The sequence below is a fragment of the Haliotis asinina genome, chromosome 15, assembly GCF_037392515.1.
Source record: "Haliotis asinina isolate JCU_RB_2024 chromosome 15, JCU_Hal_asi_v2, whole genome shotgun sequence".
NCBI lineage: Eukaryota > Metazoa > Mollusca > Gastropoda > Lepetellida > Haliotidae > Haliotis > Haliotis asinina.
In genome coordinates this window covers 27,737,831-27,756,106 of record NC_090294.1, presented here as the reverse complement: position 1 = coordinate 27,756,106, position 18,276 = coordinate 27,737,831, and the positions used below count along the sequence as shown (strand labels likewise).

Below are 18,276 nucleotides of genomic sequence, written 5' to 3'. Positions count from 1 at the left end.
TAACGACATACCCCGTTTCATGTCTACCCGTTACGATCCTGGATAAAAATGATCTACATCAACCCATGCTTGTCGTACTAACAGGATCAGGTGGTCAGACCTGTTTGTTACACGTCATCATATCCCATTTGCGTAGATTGATGTTCATGCTATCGATCACTGGACTGTCTATTCCAGACACGATTATTTACAGCATGCCGCCATATAACGAATATTGGTGAGTGCGACGTTAAACCATTTCAGTAACAGAAAATGGAAATCCTGCACTCACCCCTCCACACGGACAAACACTGTTTGTCTGTGTATGTTATTCTAATCAATCCATCTCACAATCAGTGACACGTTTTCTACCCATGTGTCTCGCCACATGAACATATCTATACCAGAATCTCAGATCTGACAATATGAAACCTTCCCCAAATCCGATATCTAGAAACAGCCGTCCGACCAATCCCACCCGTAAATGTTTGCTCTTGGATGCTCTTCCTTTATCAACGGATAGATCTCCATACAGACAGCCAAGGTTCCCACATGAATTCCTGACAAATACAACCGGTACTTATTGACTGCGCCATATAACTGTCGATAGACAATGTAGACATCAACTTTTTGTAGAGTGGTAGATTCTAAACAAAAACAAAACCTTTTCTCCTGTAGTATAATCATGCAGGCACAATGGTAGTGTTATATCGTGCTAAATCGTTTTAACTCCCATTGGGTGATTTCGATCAGCATCAGTGATACCAGCGTGCCTTTTCTGTGAATCCTGGGACGTTCTTTGCGATATTTTCAGTGTTTGTTATTAATCCCTCACAGATCTGTTGGTTCAGCAAGGACTCCAGAGACAGAATATTGTCTCCTGCGTGTGGCATCGATGGGTTTTTCATATTTTTCATATATTCTTATTTACATAAATATAAATAATATTTGTAATAACAAGACAGCCGGATCAGATAATGACTGCATTTCAGGATCAAAGTGGCACTCAGATCATCCTCGATATCTCCCGGCTATACGTTTCGATAACTTTCCATAGTGGACAGTTATCGGAACGTATAGCCGGGAGGATGTACTCAGTTTCTATGGGCGATTAATTTCATTATTTATTTAGATGTGGGGACTTTCCCCAACAGCGTTATTAACCCTTAAGTGACGGTATCTCACATTCCCAACAACTCTAGTTTCAAGAAACACTTGCAACTCGCAGTGACAGAGATATGATACGTATCGATGAATTCTAATCAGGAGCAGGACAATTGTCACCTTGAGCAACTGCCACCCAGGACAATCGTCACCTACTACCCCAGGTCTCCTTTCACAAAGCACAAGCTGTAAGTCAATAAGGTAACCTTAGTGCAATATTAAAGAATGAGTGTTACAAGGTTGCTTCGCGAAGGAGCCCCAGAACAATTGCCACGCAGTTATTTAATTGTTAGTGTTTAATTGTTATTTTTACAGTAATAGTGAGGACAATGGCCACCCATAATTTACAAGCAGGTTGTTTTAGAGAAACCGAATCCAGATTGTCCATAAACACGACTTTAGATATTTTAGTTTGTTTTGTTTTATCTATTTCAGTCTGTCTCTTTTGTCTATTTTTTGCGTGTTCTGTTTGTACTGGTGGGGTATTCACAAAAGCAAAGCTTTGCTTTTTTGCTAAACCACATTCTTTCATGAATAATATTTTTATACCCCTTTAGATGATGAAAAGTCAACGTTTTCTTGGTATTCTCATATTCTGACTTTGATCAACGTTCAGCCATGAAGTACTTTTGACTTTGATGAAACTTCATAACTTCAAGATATATTTGCTAACATAATCAAGAGAATGTATTCCAAGCATTAAAGATTAAGATTAAAGTGCTGAGAAGATCAAGTGTTTAGAAAAATAATTTATCAAGGTTTGGGTCTTACTGTCTTAACTGTGCTGAGATGAATGTTTTGATAAGGTGAGCAGACAGACTTTTCCAGAAAAGCAGCACAAATCTCTGATGTTGAGAACAAGGAATGTCATTACTCCTATGAGTACATGGTTCTCATATTATGTGTAAATAATTTTAAATAATATTCTATCGTAACCCCGAAAAGGCATCCCCGATATGTCCAGGGTATACGTTCAGATGAATCTCAAATATATAGTGGAGACATATCGGAACGTATACCCTGGACATATCCAGGATGCCGAAAAGTTGGCTCACTGTTTTATTGTACTTGTATAGTGTACTGTTATTCTGCACCTGTGAGGTGAGACTTTATTCAACACTTTCTTTCTGTTTGTCTGCCTGTCTGTCTGTCACTGTGGCTCACAACAGATGTATGTAATTATTGAGCTCCTACAGATGAACTTTAAGAAATTTGTTATGTATGCATGGGAAATGTAATCGGGCAATGAGTACAAAGATGTTTAGTGCTATGTAAAAGTGTTATGAAATTAATAGTACATGCATGATATGCAACTACATCTAATGCAATGCTATTTTGAAAGTGCTTACATTCTAGATTGAAGTATGTACAAGATGTACAAGCTATGTCTTGGGTTGCTGAAGGTTGGTTATGTGGAAGAAAATATGTTATATCCTATGAATTACCATGTCAAACTCAATAAGAGTTGGTAAAGAAAGTGAATTAGTTTTTATGTTTTGAGTGTCAGTTGTTCTAAATGACTATTGTCCTAGATGACAGTTGTCCTAGGTGGCAATTGTCCGTGTGACAATGACCCGTGAAGGTCCCGGGATAGAATAGGTCTTTAGCAACCCATGCTTGCCCCAAAAGGCGACAATGCTTGTCGTAATAGACGACTAACGGGATTGGGTTGTCAGGCTCGCTGACTTGGTTGACGCATGTCATCGGTTCCTAGTTGCGCAGATCGATGCTCATGTTGTTGATCACTGATAGCTGGAATATTGCTGAGTGCGGCGTCGAACTAAACTCACTCACTCACTCGTGTGGCAATTGTTAGTGTGGCAATTGTCCCAGACCCATTTTAATCAAGGGTACACTTAGTAAAATGTATTAGAAATGATGCATCTTGTTATCATCATGTGTGTTAATACTGCCACTTACGTATTTCAATTTCATTACCAACGTGGCTGGTTTATGTGAGAAAAATGTCATGGGCAACATCATGTCCAAGTTTAACTTTTTTAATCAATACTCGAGTGACGAGTTATATCCCTTGACAGTAATGTTTAGAGAGGGCGCTGACACGGCACATGATCATAAACATGGCCGCTGCTGCTGGAAGAATAGACGAACTTGTCAAAGATTATTTGCTGTTTCGTGGCCTTACACAAACACAGAAGACTTTCGACAGTGAGCTCAAGAATGATAAGGAAAAGGGATTACGGGTAACATCCATTTTGTAATTGCAAGCATGCTGTCTCAGTAAACTATATCATACAGACGTTTGTATCCGCAGTCGAAATATGCCTTTCATTCTGTTCACACAATGATATGTATTGAATTGCAATCTGTGTTTCTGTTGGTTGTTATTCTCTGACATCATTCCCACTTTGTGTCACCACCGTGGCTACAAACTCGCAGATACGCAGATATGTTGCAAACTGACCATTCTGATTAAGTTCAACGTTCAATAAATGACAGTAAATAAGCGTTCCAGTATTAAGTAGTTTGGAGTAGAGGCTTATTTTCGATTGGCCAGTAAACAATCAAATCTGGACATACCTGTAACTGATATTTTAATTTTATGTTACATTATAAATCTCCCAATTCATATAGTAATTTAAACATCATTATGTTTTGGGTTCATCTTTGCAGGCAGACAAAATCATCGATCAGCTTCAAGCATGTATAACCAATTACGATCTGCTAAGCCTGAAAGATTACTGGGTGTACTTGAACCGCCGGCTTTTCGCCCGTCTTGAGCAACGTTACATGACAAGCGTCCGCAAGCTGGAGGTTGGGCTTCTCAAACTGTACATCATCAATGCAGCACAGACCAACAAACCAGACAAGGTTGTTGAATTTTTTGAGAAGATGACACTAGAGTTGCAGAACCAACCAGAGTTTCGAGAGTGGTTTGGTATGTTGACAAGGATCATCCATTGTTGCCACAGCCATTTGTAAATGGAAGGTGTTTTGGGATATGATGACATTTATCAACCAAGTCAGCATGTGTGACAAATGACCCATTATTTGCCTCAACAGGACATGTATGACATGTGTTTCATCAAATTCAAACTCAAATGCAGATTATGTCATCTGAGTTAACAATCTTAGATGTACCACAACAAATTGTAAGCAGATTTGTGTGCATAATCTGTTTTAGCATGTTAAGCCATGTGTTAGTAGACATGGTGGAGTGTGGTTATTTGTGGAAAAATGCTAATTCTACTATTATGTTCTTTTAAATGTTCTTAACTAGTTTGAAAATGAATCTGTAGTTATGTTATGATTGTTTTCTCAGCTGATCATGTTGATGACAGGATGTATTTATCTGTCCTGTTTGGTCAGTTTTGAGGCCAGAAAAGTAGACTATAACATTATTTGTTGAACTTGGTAAACAGTGAGTGCTAATGTCATTTTAGGTATGTACTATTACTAAAATGACCATAAGAATAACTGAATAAAATTGTCAGTTAATCTTAAATAAAATAATTAGCATCAACTGTCAATGTATTAATTAACTTAATTAATTAAATTAACCTGATTTGATTTCAGCCTTTCCCTTTCTCCAGAACCCTCAGGAGAACCCTCTTTTCTCCATGTATTTCACCAAACAGTGGCAGGACACCCTCATCCTGTCTCTCCACAATTTCCTCAGTGTCATCCTGCAGGCGATGCATATCCTTTTGTTCTTGAGTACTGTCATTGTCTTGATTGATTTACAATAATGTTTGTTCGGCCAACAAATTAGATTAATATGTGCTGTTTTTTTTGTGTTGAATGTGTGTGCTATACACACAGATGTACAGAATGCATGGAGAAAAAAAGTATCTATTGTGGTGTGAAGGGTGGACAATAATTTTTAGTGTACCAAATTCAGGACTAGAAACTTTCTGTAATTAAAATATTTATTAAAACATAATTCAGTGACTATCAGCACCATTTCTTGAATTGTTAGGGCCCACATATGGATTGTGAAAACTCTAGGAAGTGATAGTTACTTTCTGAGTCCTCTGAGTGCCTGGTTTGTTGTTTAGGGTAACTTGTGTCATTTCTCATGGAATATTCCCACCTATGACATGAAACCAGAATCAAGTTACCTAGGCGTGAAAATTTTGCAGTATGTAATTAAAAAATGTCACAAAAAAGGCTTGGGGGCATTGTTATTTGAGGATGTACTAACTATGCCAGTCCTTGACTCTCTCACCGGTGCCCACACTGCTGAGTTTTGAACACGAGTTTCGGAGGATGAAGATGCTTCAGGAGGAGAACTCCATGTTGAAACACAAGGTGAATATTTATGTGTGATACCTGTGTGCTAAGTGTGTGATACCTTTGACAACAGTTCTGAGAACAGTGTGTGTGAAGTCTGTGTTATGACCCTTCTTTGTCCCGCCAACAGACCAATCAGATTCCACTTTACATATCACTTTTATTTGCTTCAAATATGATAGGGGTGATGGGGTAGCCTGGTGGTTAAAGCATTTGCTCGTCACGTCAAAGTCACTGGTTCAATTTCCCACATGGGTACAATGTGTGAAGTCTATTTCTGGTGTCCCCTGCCATAATATTGCTAAAAGCTTGCAAATGGTATGTCTGCAAATGCTACAGCTGGCTTAAATCATGACAGCAGTAGCCATCATTACTATACATGTCAATTTTCATGTACCCATGTATCTTGCAGGTATCTCATTGATTACATAATAATAATGCAGCTGAGACTCAAGTCTCCTAAATCCGACCGGTGTTTGTAGGACAGTTGGCTTTATCAAGTGCTTTTGTTGGTAGCAAATAGAGTAAATGAAATTTTGTCTCAATTATCTAGTCCGACATCCTTGTCTTTCCAACAGTTTGCCGTGCAACAGATGAAGTTGTATTAACAAGATTTGACTGTAATAACAATGAGTATTTATAAAGCGCTGTATCCATCCACAAGGTGCATACTCCAAACCTATAACATGATAATGTCTGTAATGTTGCCTTTGGAATTTGTCTTAAGGAACTATGGCAGTGAATGGGCCATTTTATGAACAGAGTGAATAGTCAATGTTTGAACTCCCTGAGGAGAGTCTCCCTTCATTACAAAGGATGTTCCTCCCGACAGGTGATGTTGCTGAGTCAGCAGGCTGAGGCAGAGCAGTTACAGAAGGAACAGGACATGCCGTCAGAAATCAAAACTCCAGCATCAGACCTCATCTATGACTTCTCTGGACTTTCCGAGTCAGTTCAGACATGTTTTAATGTTTGTCTTGTTTACCATGAACTTACCATGAATATATCCCCTAAAATTGCCCCTGTCTCTCTATATGTGTGTTTAAGCATTATCCAGAAAATTTGTTTTCAGTACCAATATTTCAAATTTCTTTGTTGCAAGACATTAAATATTTTCTCCAGTCCAGTCCTGTTATTCACAGATCACTTCCATATAGCTGGTATATTGCTTAGTGCTGTATAAAATTAAAGTCATTTAACTTGAAAAAGAGATTCAGAAATAAGTTTTGTGATTTTCAATCAGGGACACTACAATTCAAGAGAAACAACAAAAGACTCGTCGTTTCCCTCTACACCTCACCTCCCCTCTGATTGGTCGGAGAAAAACAGAAACAATACTCAATAAAGCTGACCCCAAGCCAGCTAAAGTTGTCTCCAAAGTAACTCACCCCATCACACAGCCTCCGAAGCCATCTCTGAGAAGGGTGGCACAAAGTGTACCATCGTCAACCCCACTGTCAGGGTTTCAGTCTTCAGGAGGCCCAGTTGCTCCAGATATAGTGGTGCCACCAAGAAATAGAATGAATACTGGAGAATATGAAAAGCAGAGGAAGGAACTGCTGGGGCTAGATGGGAAAAAGTCCAGTGAGAAGGTGAGGTGCAGAGTGACATTTATTCATTAGCAAAGAACTAATCTTTGTATATTGGGGGAAACAAATAAGGGAGCACCACTTCATCGCAGTGTTCCTCTAATTATTCTCGGAGACACACCTACAGTGTGATACAAAGCTTGTGAAAAAACCTGTAGAAGAGTAAAGGAATACTTGTACAAGGGTGTATTTGTTTCCCTCAGTATATACAGTCAAACCCCACAGCAAGATGTCTGGTTAACTGGATCAAACAACCAAAACGTGAAAATTAAGTGAAAGCAAAAAAACATCACGTATGCCTATCAATAAATCAACAGTAAGTAGTAATAACAGTGAATCATCATAACATTATAAGTGTGCTGATAATACATGGAAGGCGGAACGCAGGTTACCATTTGTCAGGTTGTCTCGGAGGTGATCGTGTAGCGTGTGGAGCTTCAGGTGGTAAGTTAGATGAAAAACATAAATCTATGACAAAAAGTTTCTATTTTGCCCATTGCATATTCTTTTGTTATTTTTAAATGTCCTAAAAACATACGACATCGCACTGAACTTATGCTGTCTGCAGAAAGTAAACTTCCGGACGGGATCACCTGACTTCATGTGGCAGGCTATTTTTAACTTGCATCGCGACAGACATCAGGGGTCGATTAATAAGTGTTATATACAGTATAAGTACAGTGTAGTTTCCCTTAATCCTACCTGTGTTTTCTTTACTGATGAGATTTCTCACACGCGCCAAATCCTAATGAACAACCTGAGTGACACGCACAACTAGTGTTTTGATGGCTCATTAATCAATTCGCACCAAATGCCTTTCGATAGATTAAGAATGAAAGCACATAGTCGTGCGGTAAATGGTATTGATGTGACACATACACATGCACGTTGCACTGATCAGTCCGGATAACTGAATCATTTTTCAATGGAAATCTATGGGAATGGTTTGAAAATTCACTGTCCGGGTCCAGAAGCGCGAGATCAGGTTAAGTTGGGGGGGTCTGGATATATATGGGGTCCAGGTAAACGGGATTCGACTGTATGGGTGAGTTATTCTTCTTCTTAAAACTTTTACAGACTCAGCCATTTTTGTATTGCTTAGACCATTACGAGTAAATCAGTTTTTATCCCACTAAGACTTTGAAAATGAAGACAAACACTCCATTCTTAAATTTTTGAAGTATATCATTTACATTATCACACTGATTATTCATGTTCCATGAAAATCACATTAATCAACCATTAATGTATATTGATAGCCTAAACATTTTTTCAAAAAAAACATTATTTAGAATATATGTGCCTGACATCTGTTTGAAATCTAATTGTGAAATTTTTGTGGCTCGTGTTACAGAAAGTAGAGATAAAATCTGTTGTACCAGAAGATCCACCCTTGTCCTCTACCACGTCTTCAGCAAACAGTCAGAGTGCCCCACCCTTTGGAGGTGCTCGCCGAAATCACCCCACCCCACCAGTCAGTCCAGCTAAAAGTATCAATAGTGACCCAGAGAAGGTCAAGCCAGTTGACATGCCAGATTCTGCCTCTGTCAGTTCATCTGAGGGTGTGGCTAGTATTCCAGGTAACAAGATTTTAATGTTGGTACAAGTTGTTCATAAAGACGTATCCAGTACAAGTTCTTCAATAAGTGGATATGTCTGAATTGATGGCTACTTAAGACCTGTGAAGGTCCGGGTTAGAATTGGTCGTCAGTAACTCATGCTTGTCGTAAGAGGCGACTAATAAGATCTAACAAGTTTGCCAATTAGAAGGGGTTCATGCTGTTGATCACTGGATTACCTGGCCCAGACTTAGATAGTGGTGCATTATAGCTGGAATATTGTTGAGTGTGGCATTAAACAACAAAAAAAACCCAAACAAACTGGTCTTTTTAAGATTACATGATAACAGATTTTTTTGTTGCAACATTTCACTGTCCAGAGTTGCACCCCTTAGCCCTGGCAGAATCCTGTGATTGCTGACATGAACCCAATTTGAATCAATTTGATTGATTCTTGATTTATCAGATCAAAACCAATGCTTGTGGCTTCATGTTGCTTGTGAAGTTTGTGAGACCTACATAATGATGTCTTTACCATCAGACTCATATGACGGAGTGGCCATGTAATTCTGAAACAATGTAGATATATGCTGAATAAAACAGACGGTCATAACTAAGGTGTATTTCAATCTTGTTGCAGAAGGAGATTGTCCGTTTCTGCTGCTAAGCCAGGTATGTCTGTTTAAGAAATTCCATCCTTTTTTTGCACTGAGCAAGTTGATCCTCTCCTTTACCAATGATTTATGTTTGACATCACTGTCTGCCTTCTGAGCATGGATCACATCTTCCTCACTATCAATATGACACTTGGTTAAAGGTCACATGATGCAACGTAAAGCACAACTTTGCAGATTCAGATACCTTTCGGTATGCCGTCAATTCACCCTGTAAAGTTGAAAAAAAAACGTGATGAAAAAAGGGTTGCAAAATCGGAGTTCAAACGATTCACTAATTTTCCCCAGTGCTGGGGGAAAAACTGGTGTCAAGAGCTATGCTGTGCTGTGCTCATAATGTATCCGCAGGGGGCAGGTTCACAGAGTTGTGTACATAAACAAGTAAATAATCTACTCATTACATAAAACAAACATGATTGTGGTAAGCAGACTCTGTCACAGGGAAAACTCACTGTCTGGTTTATTGACACCTATATGTCTGCATGTCTGTCTGCTGATGACAATATGCAATGCACAACTTCAATTACTGACCATTCACAACGTGAATTTAACACCTATCGAGCTTACAAGCCATATACAAAGAGCCAGCTAAGCGTATCAGCAAATGAGCCAGTGGCCATTGAAAAAGCCCTGTTACACTTGACTGCACACCAAGTTGGAATGACTGGGTTCGGTATTGCAGCTGCTTCATTTCGAGGGAGATAAATTCAAGTTCAAAATATTGTTCTTTTGATTTGCGATTTGCTTTTTCACAATCACCAATTTTATATGCCATGAACAAGTGATAACTGTGTTTGAATTATGTTTGATATTTTGGTTCCATGTGATCTTTAAATTTGGGAAGAAGACATCATGGTGGCTGGAACCTTTGTTGATTTGGGAGAGAGCTGATCTTGCTCATCTCACTACGTGATAAAAAATGTTGAAACAAAGTATTGTTGGTGTTTGCTGATCTGAAACCTGTTTCCAGGATGAATATGCAGAGCATCACTCAGCAATATCTTATGGGAAGTTCAGTGTTTCGGGGCAGTACATCGCCAGTTTGGACGCTGATGGTGTGGTCAAGTAAGTTTGTTAATGTTCAAGAGCTGTTTGGGGCAGTTGGGTAGCCTAGAGGTTAATCATTTGCTCGTCGCGGCAAAGACCCGGGTTCGATTCCCCACATGGGTACAAAGTGTGAAGCCCATTACTGCTGTCCCCGCCATGATATCGCTGGAATATTGGTACAAGCAACACAAAACTAAACTGACACATGATCTGTTGTCAGTGTTGTCACTGCTGTATCACATTTAACAAACACCTGAAGGTTACATTGTTTTAAGAGGTTTTCCAACTCGGTAACAAGAGGATGTTGTACAAGAATGTTAAGTGTAATTGCTTACATGTATGTGTTAGTTCATGATGCTGAACACCATGGTTTGATTCTAAATTTGGTTACAATGCAAGGTTAGAGTTATCTCCCTTCCTTGAACCATGGGCTCTGTTGCATTCAACAATCTGTCATGGAGGATGCCCAGTTAGTGGTCAGATATATTTTAGATCATTTAAGAATTGAATTTATTATTTCTGCATAAAAACATAATAACACCATGTTTTGATTATGATCAGAGTTTCATTGAGCTTTTTATGTTTATTAGTTTTCGAGTCAAGTTGCAATTCATTGGTCCGCTTTTGAGCCAGATAGACTGAATAGAATTGTAGTTTATTTATGAAGGTGAATATGAGAGTGTTGGTGAATATACTATGGTGATTTCCTCTGTTCAGAGTTTGGACTTGGAGTCCCCAGCCAGCAACAACAGCAACGGTGATGTCCAAGTCAGCGTTCCTATCTCTGGAGTGGACCAGCAAGTCAGACAGATGGGTGAGCTTCTTCGGCTTGTGTGCATGCCAGTTTTCCAACAACTGATTTTTATTCTTGTATTACAGAATTTGCGAAAGACTGTTTAAATGTCATCATTAGTAAGGAGGCTCACCAGTCATCATCATAATCATCATCTTTCTGTTTCTTCCAGCTGTTGTTGGGCAACCGTACAGGAAATATCCGTTTGTTTGATGTCAAGGAAATCAAGACATTTCGTGAAGTTCAGGCAGACCAAAGTTATCCCAGGTATGAATCAAAGAAAGAAAGGAAAATATTGCGAACGATTTGATGAGATTAGTACAATACATTGAGTACTATACTTTAATTGGGTTTATTACTGTTTCAAGCAACTGATATGAGAAAACCTAATGCCATGTTCCAACTTGGTTTGAAAACAAATAACTTTGTCCTCAAGGGTGACAAAACAACCTGTTATTTCTAGTTATTTAGAGCTGTGTATGTTTAGCTGGATTATGAGTGTACTTGTTCCAACATATTTAAAGCTGTTTCCATGAAAGGAATGAACTTAGTTGCTACATCGACTCACAGCTCATGAAAGAATCTGTGACCCTACTGTTCTAAAAATGTTCACATGGCTTACAGTGTATTCAGTTTACAGTTATGTTAACTGTACTTTACTGTTATATTTGCTGTGATGAGGATGACATTGATTACTTGTCCCAGGATCATCAACATCACAGCCAACCCTGTGGGCATGAGTTTCGTGTGTTCGGCCACGGTTCAGCGTCTCCGAAGTGGGTCCTCGGAAACATCCGCCATGGCTAAGCCAGGAAAACTCATGTTGTGGGATCTCCGCACTATGAAGATGGATGTGAGATGTGTTGTCATAAAGTATTAGTTAAAGTGTTTTCACTTCGCTAGCGTCATAAAGTATCAGTTAAAGTGTTTTCACTTCGCTAGTGTCATAAAGTATCAGTTAAAGTGTTTTCACTTCACTGATGTCATAAAGTATCAGTTAAAGTGTTTTCACTTCGCTAGTGTCATAAAGTATCAGTTAAAATGTTTTCACTTTGCTGATGTTATAAAGTGTCATTTAGAATGTTTGGACTTGACAGGTATCTTAAAATATCATCTAAAATATTTTCACCTCACTAGTGTCATAAAGTATCATTTATAGTATTTTCACTTTGCTAACTGGTAGCCACTGGAATGATGCAGTGATACGATGTACTCAGTCTTTGTGCGAGATGTCTGAAGGTGTGGGGTATTGTGTTGACAGAAACAGCTTCCATTGGAACCGACCCCTGTGGCCATCAACTGCTGTCAGTACAACCACAATGGTCAGTTGCTGATGACAGGAGCTGCGGACGGAAGGATCAGGATATTTGGTCAGTCTGCTGGGCCTGTGACAGAATAGGTCCTTAGTACATTTGTGACAGAATAGGTGCTTAGTACATTTGTGACAGAATAGGTCCTTAGTACATTTGTGACAGAATAGGTCCTTAGAACATTTGTGGTAGAATAGGTCCTTAGAACATTTGTAGTAGAATAGGTCCTTAGTAGCTCTGTAGGAGAAGAGGTCCTTAGTACTTCTGTGGAAGAATAGGTCCTTAGTCTTTTTGTGATAGAATAGGTCCTTAGTACTTTTGTGATGGAATAGGTCCTTAGTACTTCTGTGTTAGAATAGGTCCTTGTTACCTCTGTAGGAGAAGAGGTCCCTACTACTTCTTGCAGTGACAGTCTTTAATGTATTCTTTGGGAGAGTGTAAAGTTCTTTCTTTCTTTATATATCTGCATTGAATGTGTTAAAAACTCACAATTTTTTAAATGTTTGCTTTCATTATAGTAGACAGCTGAATGGTTTTATTTTCAATGTGTATATTGAAAGTCTGTAACAAAGTTCCTTAACTGCAGATATCCAACAACAGAAGTGCATCACCCAGTGGCCTGCTCATGATGGGGAGGTCCATTCTGTACAGTTCAGCTCTGATGAGACGTCCTGCTTCAGTATGGGTGGGGATGGGAAGGTAGGGTTCATGATGGAGAGGTCCATTCTGTACAGTTCACCTCTGATGAGACCTCTTGCTTCAGTATGGGATGGGATGGGAAGGTAGGGCTGATGATGGAGAGGTCCATGCTGTACAGTTCACTTCTGATGAGACCTCTTGCTTCAGTATGGGATGGGATGGGAAGGTAGGGCTGATGATGGAGAGGTCCATGCTGTACAGTTCACCTCTGATGAGACCTCGTGCTTCAGTATGGGATGGGATGGGAAGGTAGGGGTGATGATGGAGAGGTCCATTCTGGACAGTTCAGCTTTGATGAGACCTCGTGCTTCAGTATGGGTGGGGATGGGAAGGTAGGGTTCATGATGGAGAGGTCCATTCTGTACAGTTCAGCTCTTATGAGACCTCTTGCTTCAGTATGGGATGGGCTGGGAAGGTAGGGCTGATGATGGAGAGGTCCATGCTGTACAGTTCACCTCTGATGAGACCTCTTGCTTCAGTATGGGATGGGATGGGAAGGTAGGACTGATGATGGAGAGGTCCATGCTGTACAGTTCAGCTTTGATGAGACATCCTGCTTCAGTATGGAATGGGATGGGAAGGTAGGGTTGATGATGGAGAGGTCCATGCTGTACAGTTCACTTCTGATGAGACCTCTTGCTTCAGTATGGGATGGGATGGGAAGGTAGGGGTGATGATGGAGAGGTCCATTCTGTACAGTTCAGCTTTGATGAGACCTCTTGCTTCAGTATAGGATGGGATGGGAAGGTAGGGCTGATGATGGAGAGGTCCATTCTGTACAGTTCAGCTCTTATGAGACCTCTTGCTTCAGTATGGGATGGGCTGGGAAGGTAGGGCTGATGATGGAGAGGTCCATGCTGTACAGTTCACCTCTGATGAGACCTCTTGCTTCAGTATGGGATGGGATGGGAAGGTAGGGTTCATGATGGAGAGGTCCATGCTGTACAGTTCAGCTTTGATGAGACATCCTGCTTCAGTATGGGATGGGATGGGAAGGTAGGGTTGATGATGGAGAGGTCCATGCTGTACAGTTCAGCTTTGATGAGACATCCTGCTTCAGTACAGGATGGGCTGGGAAGGTAGGGGCAGCAAGACAGTAGCTGTCAAGAGGAAAGAGGCATATAATGACACACCATGAGAAAGATATAGCCTATATGAGTGATGAAAGGTAAGAAACTGTAACATTATCACCAGGTGGTTGGAGTGTTTGCTTGTCATGCCAGAGGTCCGGGTTCTATTCCCACATGGAAACAATGTATGAAACCTTTGATATGAGTGTTACTGAAACCAGCATTAACCATAATCACTGTTTGCTGGTATACTGAATCATTCATAATTTAAGAGGAATAGGGGCAAATTCAGTGTGGTGACACTGATACAAGTATGACAGAAGTATCGATACATGAAATAGTGCGTGAGTTTAGTTTTACGCCACACTCAGCAATATTCCAGCTATATGGCAGCAGTCTGTAAATAATCGAGTTTGGACCAGACAATCCAGTGATCAACAATATGAGCATCGATCTGTGCAATGGGTAACCGATGACATGTGTCAACCAAGTCAGCAAGCCTGACCACCCAATCCCGTTAGTCGCCTCTTACGACAAGCATGGTCGCCTTTTATAGCAATCATGGGTTGCTGAATACTTAATATAATGTGTATGGTGACAACAGGAGACAGTATAAGCCAGTGATGAGAAACACTCGCCCAGTGTAGTCTGGATACACCTGTTCTGCTTTACTTCCAGTTCATACAGTGGAACATCCACAAGACTGGTACCATAGTCCGGGAGTTGGCGATCCACCAGGGGGCAGCACTGCCATTCCTGGCCACCAGTCCCACAGGAAACAAGGAAGTACCACGGGGGAGACTCTTTGCTTTTGACCCTGAGGGCCAGTACATACTCACATGTGATAAAAACAAGGGAGTCTTGTATCAGGTACGCCTTTACAATAGCTTGCCATGTGCTCTGATGTATCATGGATGTATGATGTGCTGAGGAATCAATAGCATTTGTGTCAGCATGAATAACTCTTTGAGGCTTGTGTTACCCATGGTCTGTCATGGTGAATAACTCATGCACTCTCAAAGGGCTGATAACCCAATGTTGTGTCAAGGTCAGTAACTCATGTTCAGTGGGGATGATAACTCATGTTCTACCAAGGGGAATGAGAACCCATACAGTGTCAAGGGAAATGGTAACAAATGCTCTTGCAAGGTCAGTAACTCATGTTCTATCAACAAGACGATAACATACACTACCCCACCTAGTTCCTCCACACCTAACTGACCACTCACTGATCCAAGATACACAACTACATCCCACAATGTTCATCTCTTCCAGACCAGAGAGGCCGACCCAGGCATTGTGAAGATTATGGACCTGCAAGGCCACAAGAGTCCGGTCACAACTGTGGACTGGTCACCATCTGTCGACACAAGGGTCTGCCTCATGGGCGCCATGGACGGAAAGATAAAAGTGTCAACTTTGCTGTCACAATGAACAAGAATGCCAAGCATTTCAGCTTTGTCAAACCACAATACTCTACTTAAAAGTTGTTGATGTTTACTATTATGTGATGTAAAATATTAGGCCATGTGACAAATAGTTTTCAAATGATGTTAAATTAATTACAAGTTGTAATGTTCTGATTGTGTCAAATGAGAATATGTCACATATTTTGATTTGTGCAATATTTGGTATTGTAAGGTCTCACTATATCTCATGAATAGGTCCTTATATTGTTTAGTGTTAAGGGGCAGAGGGTAGTCTAGAGAATAAAGTATGCACTCATCACACCTAAGGCCCAGGTTCAATTCCCCACATGGGTATAATCTTTGAAGCCCATTTCTGGTGTCCCCAGCCACAATATTGCTGGAATATTGCTAAAAGCAGTGTAGGCCCAGCTCGCTGGTGTCCCCAGCCATGATATTGCTGGAATATTGCTAAAAGCAGTGTAGGCCAAGCTCACTCACTCACTCACTCACTCACCATATCTCATCAAAAAATTTCATTTACATGGATTTTGGGAGGACCCTATCCTATCTTTAGTGCTTGTCGGCAAGTGATAGGCAGATCCTTGTGTTCTGGATGTCAAAAATTCGAGACCCTGCAAATCCTATTTTTTCCTTGTAATTCGTCCTTCTATATTTAGTATCTAACACTTCCTTTTCACTCAGGTCTTGACTGTACAATACCTCTAGGGTCACCGTGGCTGGGCCAGCAGTAGGAAAGTTATCCCTGGCAGTATACATGAAGGTTATTATATGAGCCCTGGTTGAGTATTGTAACGAATTACATTGTATTGTCCTTGTCTTTGTGCCATGATGCATGATCCAGGCATGTCATCGTTTTTCCCTCCCCACTCCCGAGTCGATAATGATGCCAGGTAGTTCGGGGTTTTAAGTACCCTGCTAATCTTGTCCTTGTTCATCTTGACACACAGTCTTCCTATCCCAACATTGGTACACATGTGCAACTCGAAACCCCCTTGCTTATTGATAGTGAAACATATCTGAAAAGTGCAGCAACGTTTTTATGGTGATTACCCATGTGAATTTGGCCTCAGAATACTAAATATTGCATTGTTTGTGATATTTTGTTGGTTAAAGATGTTGTCATGGAAACAACTGTATAACATAGAGATGAATATTTTGTGTTGTATATAATGTATGAACATTGAAGTCACTATAAACCACATTCCAGGGCGAGCTGCTCGACAACAGCTTTGTGCAATAAACCAATTGTCAAAAAGATGTGGGTTAAATCCTTGTGTTATGTGTAGGAAGTGGGCTTACTTTTTATTAATGCCCCTGGGCCATGTTATATCCAGCTTATAAACCGACTGAAGATGAGATACTTTTGATATACTGAAAGCTATTAAAAACGCAATTGCTGTTTGTTCTGGAACTTACAGAACTTCTATTACAGAACTTCTATTCTATTTTACCTGCGATACTGAGGATGTAGGGATAAGAGGCTGATATTCTTGACCATTTCCAGTTTGAGTCACAGAGCATTCCCCTTTCATGATCATCATGCTTAAAACTGAACCTTTGACATTTCTCGTAAACACAACCACATTCATGAAACACATTGTGCACGTGGATTACCTGCACCCAGGACCTATAAAAGCACAAGTAACTGTGAAACTGTATCATGTTGAGAAAATGGCACGCTTGACACAAGACGAAAATGATCAGGTTCTCGCTATGGTTAGCGGCGTTTCTTCAGATGTGATGATTGTTAGTCACTGTAATGTGCATACATCCACTGTTGGTCAACTCTGACAACGTTTTCGGGCAACCGGATGTGATGCATTTGTCCGCGACCTGGTGCACCACCTTTCACGACAGCTCGACAGGACAGCAATATCCGAGTCTTACACTTACGAAATCGGTTCAAAACAGTTGCTTATACTGCAAAGAGGACAAGTAGGACAAGACACCGTCATGTCTGCGCCCAAACGGTCCGAAGACGCCTTCACGCAGGTTTAACATACGCTATGCAGATGGACGTCAACGGATTTATCGACGTCGAGAAGAAAGACTTGCGCCAAACTGTGTTTTTGAACACTGTCGTTTTGGAAGGGGAGGTGCCGTGACCAAAGACAAGTGCTTACTTAACACCGACGCTTCAACATCACTGGCAGATCATCCCACAGCTGTTTCTGAGAAATCTGTGTCTTCACGTGCCCCCGGAGACACCGTGTTACAGTGCACGGTGGACACACACGACATTGACTGCAAGTGATCCCTCCTTTGTTTGATGTTGTTGCGTCAGTGACGTTGTTGTTGATTGGACATTTTCCGAGTAAGTTATCCACAGACGTTTGTTTAAAACATATGAGCCAGTTACATCTATATATGTGTGAGTAAAGAAAGTATGAATGTCAAACTGCGTCTTAAATGGCTTTCAGTATATAATTTAAATAATTGGCATTCACTAATGAAATCAACAGGTATGAGACTGGCAGCCGAAGCTTCGCCTTGCACGCCCAGAGGTATTATTAAGAGATTACCCAAGTCAGACGTCCATTTTTGGTGTCCCCGCTGTGATGTTGCTGGAATATTGCTGAAAGCTGTGCAAAATACTCTCTCGTTGTGACGAATGGTTAGTGGGATGCGATGCGATGCCCTGTTTGAGTTTAGGCCAGCTGCATAAAGAAGCTTCCATGTTGTCTGGGTTGAGCCTCTGAGCCGTAAGG

The 18,276-nt window shown here is 40.5% G+C and overlaps 1 protein-coding gene across 2 annotated transcripts; it reads left to right on the top strand.

The window, feature by feature from the left end:
- Positions 1-3,198: 3,198 nt before the first annotated feature.
- On the top strand, positions 3,199-16,825 carry LOC137265730 (WD repeat-containing protein 91-like). Of its 2 annotated transcripts, XR_010954938.1 has the most exons (17): positions 3,199-3,347; positions 3,778-4,042; positions 4,681-4,803; positions 5,333-5,415; positions 6,230-6,345; positions 6,641-6,989; positions 8,341-8,566; positions 9,186-9,217; positions 10,190-10,284; positions 10,984-11,080; positions 11,232-11,326; positions 11,765-11,912; positions 12,321-12,429; positions 12,956-13,068; positions 14,817-15,008; positions 15,414-15,943; positions 16,274-16,825. XR_010954938.1 is itself a non-coding variant. In XM_067801170.1 (16 exons), the coding sequence occupies exons 1-16, from the start codon at positions 3,213-3,215 to the stop codon at positions 15,570-15,572; spliced, it is 2,337 nt and encodes a 778-aa protein (XP_067657271.1). In that variant the 5' UTR covers positions 3,199-3,212; the 3' UTR covers positions 15,573-16,819. The 2 variants fall into 2 exon arrangements, 1 of the variants encoding a protein (XP_067657271.1); XM_067801170.1 differs by having other exon boundaries at positions 15,414-16,819.
- Positions 16,826-18,276: the final 1,451 nt, after the last annotated feature.

Excerpts from the sequence above, each read along its gene's own strand:
- LOC137265730 (XM_067801170.1), top strand. The coding sequence starts at position 3,213 with ATGATCATAAACATGGCCGCTGCTGCTGGAAGAATAGACGAACTTGTC. Across the intron at positions 3,348-3,777 it reads ATAAGGAAAAGGGATTACGG|GCAGACAAAATCATCGATCA; the intron begins GTAACATCCATT and ends TCATCTTTGCAG. Across the intron at positions 5,416-6,229 it reads ACTCCATGTTGAAACACAAG|GTGATGTTGCTGAGTCAGCA; the intron begins GTGAATATTTAT and ends TCCTCCCGACAG.